This window comes from Rutidosis leptorrhynchoides, chromosome 11 (genome assembly GCF_046630445.1).
Source record: "Rutidosis leptorrhynchoides isolate AG116_Rl617_1_P2 chromosome 11, CSIRO_AGI_Rlap_v1, whole genome shotgun sequence".
Classification (NCBI taxonomy): domain Eukaryota; kingdom Viridiplantae; phylum Streptophyta; class Magnoliopsida; order Asterales; family Asteraceae; genus Rutidosis; species Rutidosis leptorrhynchoides.
The window spans coordinates 346,149,732-346,152,745 of NC_092343.1; the positions used below are offsets into that span (position 1 = coordinate 346,149,732).

Sequence of the window (3,014 nt, forward strand, 5' to 3'; positions counted from 1 at the left end):
TAGTAAGTCCGGTTCGTTCCACAGGGAGCTAGTGAAGTTTAACACTATATTTTTAAAACTATATTTTTACAAAAATATAAATAAATATAAGTAGTATTATTATTATTATATAAAGGGGGGTTTTTACCGTTTAGTGACCGGTTTGTCGATTTTAAAACTTAAGTTACAATTAAAACCTAATGCAAAATATTAAATATAAATATATCTTAATTTTAAAGCGTAAAGTAAATGACAATAATTAAAATGACAGAAAATTTAAGTGCGATAAAATATGAAATAAAGGAATTATGCTTATTTAAACTTCCGTAATCATGATGTTTGGCGTGTTGATTTTAATTTAGTCCGATGGGTTAATTGTCCTTTGTCCTGGATTATTTAATATGTCCATCTGGTTTTTGTCCATAATGGTCCATCAGTCATAAATATAAAGTGCGAGTGTCCTCGTCAAATTACCCTTATGTCCGAAGTCAAATATTCCAACTAATTGGGGACTTAAACTATAATTACACCAAGTGTCCTTGTATATAATTCACCCCTGTTTTAATTAGTCAATTAACTATTAATCTATCCCCGTGTCCGGATAAATGAACAATTATTAGTACTTATAAATATCCCGCCCATCGTGTCCGATCGAGTGTATGTGGTTATTTATAGGTACGTCCAATTGTAATTTTTATATTAAATTAACGAACTGTCATTCAATTAACAAATATAAAACCCATTAAAAGCCCATAGTCTAATTTCCACAAGTGTCGGTCTTTTGTCCAAACCCCAATTATGGTCCAAAGTCCAATTACCCAATTTTAGTATTTAGCCTAACATCACGATTACTTCGGTATTAAATAAGCATAATAACGGCTTAGCTACTAAACACTAATGAAAATAATATAAACATAACTTACAGTGGGTATTAATAGCGTAGTATTACACGGGCAGAGCTTCGACTTAAAACCTGTAAAACATTTCTTACAATAACCCAATTATTATTAAACTTAAATTAAAATTAAAATTATAAATATAAATTACATATAGGGAGAAAGAAAGATTGAAAAAGGTGTACTTAAATTCATCGATTACATGGCCTTTTATAGGCAAATGATTAATTTGAATTTTCACTTATGACCCCTGAACTATGCTCAATTAACAACTTTTTATTATTTAATATTATTCTTATTATGAATTATTTAAATATTATATTATATTCTTTTGCATAGTTAACTTGTACTTTCAGCTCCGTTGCGTCGAGCGTTGAAAGTTGGTTCATGCCTCGGTTCCGGATTTTCGAACGTCCTTTCGTACAATTTTATATCGTGTACTTTGCGTTTTGCGTCTTGTATTCTTGTAATTTTGAGACGTTCCTCATCAATAATTTGAACCTCTTGAATTGTATCTTGTACTTTTTAGCTTTTTGGACCTTTGTGTCTTCAAATCGTCATTTTTGCCTTTTGTCTTCGCACTTAAACGGATATCACTTGAAAATGGAACAATTGCAACTAAAATCTTGTCTTTCTTGGGGAATAATGCTATGAAATATATGTTCCTTTTTAGCCTTATCAGTACATAAAAGACAAAAGAATTCGTCAGACGCCAGGCGGTCACTTACACGGTCGACCGTACTTTGACCGTGCGTGAACTGCAGAAAATTTTACGGAGTATGTTCCATCATTCCCAACCTATTCCTAAGCAGATTAAAGGTCTCCTTTTTAAGGGGCTTATTGAATATGTCAGCTATGTTTTCAGCAGATTCTACCTTGTCTATCACAATATTACCATTTTGGACGTGGTCACGAAGGAAGTGGTGCCTAATGTCTATGTGTTTAGTCCTAGAGTGTAATATTTGATTTTTGGATAGGTCTATAGCACTTTTGTTATCACAACATATGGGTATTTCGGATGAGATGATACCGTAATCAAGGAAGGTTTGCTTCATCCATAACACTTGTGCACATGCTCTTCCCACGGCAACATATTTGGCTTCGGTGGTAGATAATGCAACGGAAGTTTGCTTCTTCGAAAACCATGATGTTAAACAAAGACCCATGAATGCGCATACTTCACTTATGCTCTTTCTATCAATCATTGACCCACCATGGTCGGAATTGGCAAAGCACATAATATCAACCCCGGTTAACTTTAGATACCATAACCCAATATGCATTGTCCCCTTTAAGTATCTAAAGATCCTTTTAACCGCCTCAACGTGTGATGTCTTTGGATTTTCTTGAAATCTTGCGCACAAACACACACTAAACATGATATCGGGCTGACTTACTGTTAAATATAAAAGGGATCCAATCATTCCTCTATATTTAGTGCTATCGAACGGTTCTCCTTCTCCTTCTAAAGTAAGTTTCACATTAGTTGCCATCGGAGTCGCCATTGGTTTAAAGTTCTCCATTCAAAACTTTTTTATCATTTCATGAATGTACTTTTGTTGATTGATGAACGTTCCATCTTCTAGTTGTTTGATTTGAAGTCCGAGAAAGAACTGGAGTTCACCCATCATGCTCATTTCAAACTCATCATGCATTAACTTAGAAAACTCATTGCTAAGAGATTCGTTAGTAGAACCAAATACAATATCATCAACATATATTTGAACTATAACTAAATCTTTTTCATGCTTTTTAATAAAGAGTGTATTATCGATTTTCCTATTTCATAACCATGATTGATTAAGAAGGTTCTAAGTCTTTCATACCATGCTCTAGGAGCTTGTTTAAGTCCATAAAGAGCCTTTTTAAGTTTAAAAACATGGAATGGTTTTTCAAAATCTTCAAATCCCGGAGGTTGTGACACATATACTTCTTCATTTATGACACCATTTTAGAAAAGTACTTTTGACATCCATTTGATAAAGTTTGAAATTATTGGCACATGCATATGCAAGAAGTATTCTTATGGACTCCAGCCTAGCGACGGGGGCGAATGTTTCATCATAATCAATTCCCTCTTGTTGGCTATATCCTTGTGCAACTAGCCTAGCTTTGTTTCTAACTACATTGCCATCTTCA

At 33.5% G+C, this 3,014-nt stretch overlaps 1 protein-coding gene across 1 annotated transcript; it reads right to left on the reverse strand.

Moving 5' to 3' along the window:
- Window positions 1-1,645: 1,645 nt before the first annotated feature.
- On the reverse strand, window positions 1,646-2,380 carry LOC139875834 (secreted RxLR effector protein 161-like). Its single transcript, XM_071863129.1, has 2 exons — window positions 1,906-2,380; window positions 1,646-1,755 (listed from the first exon to the last, which is right to left on the reverse strand). Exons 1-2 carry the CDS (start codon window positions 2,378-2,380, stop codon window positions 1,646-1,648), a joined length of 585 nt encoding a protein of 194 aa, XP_071719230.1.
- Window positions 2,381-3,014: the final 634 nt, after the last annotated feature.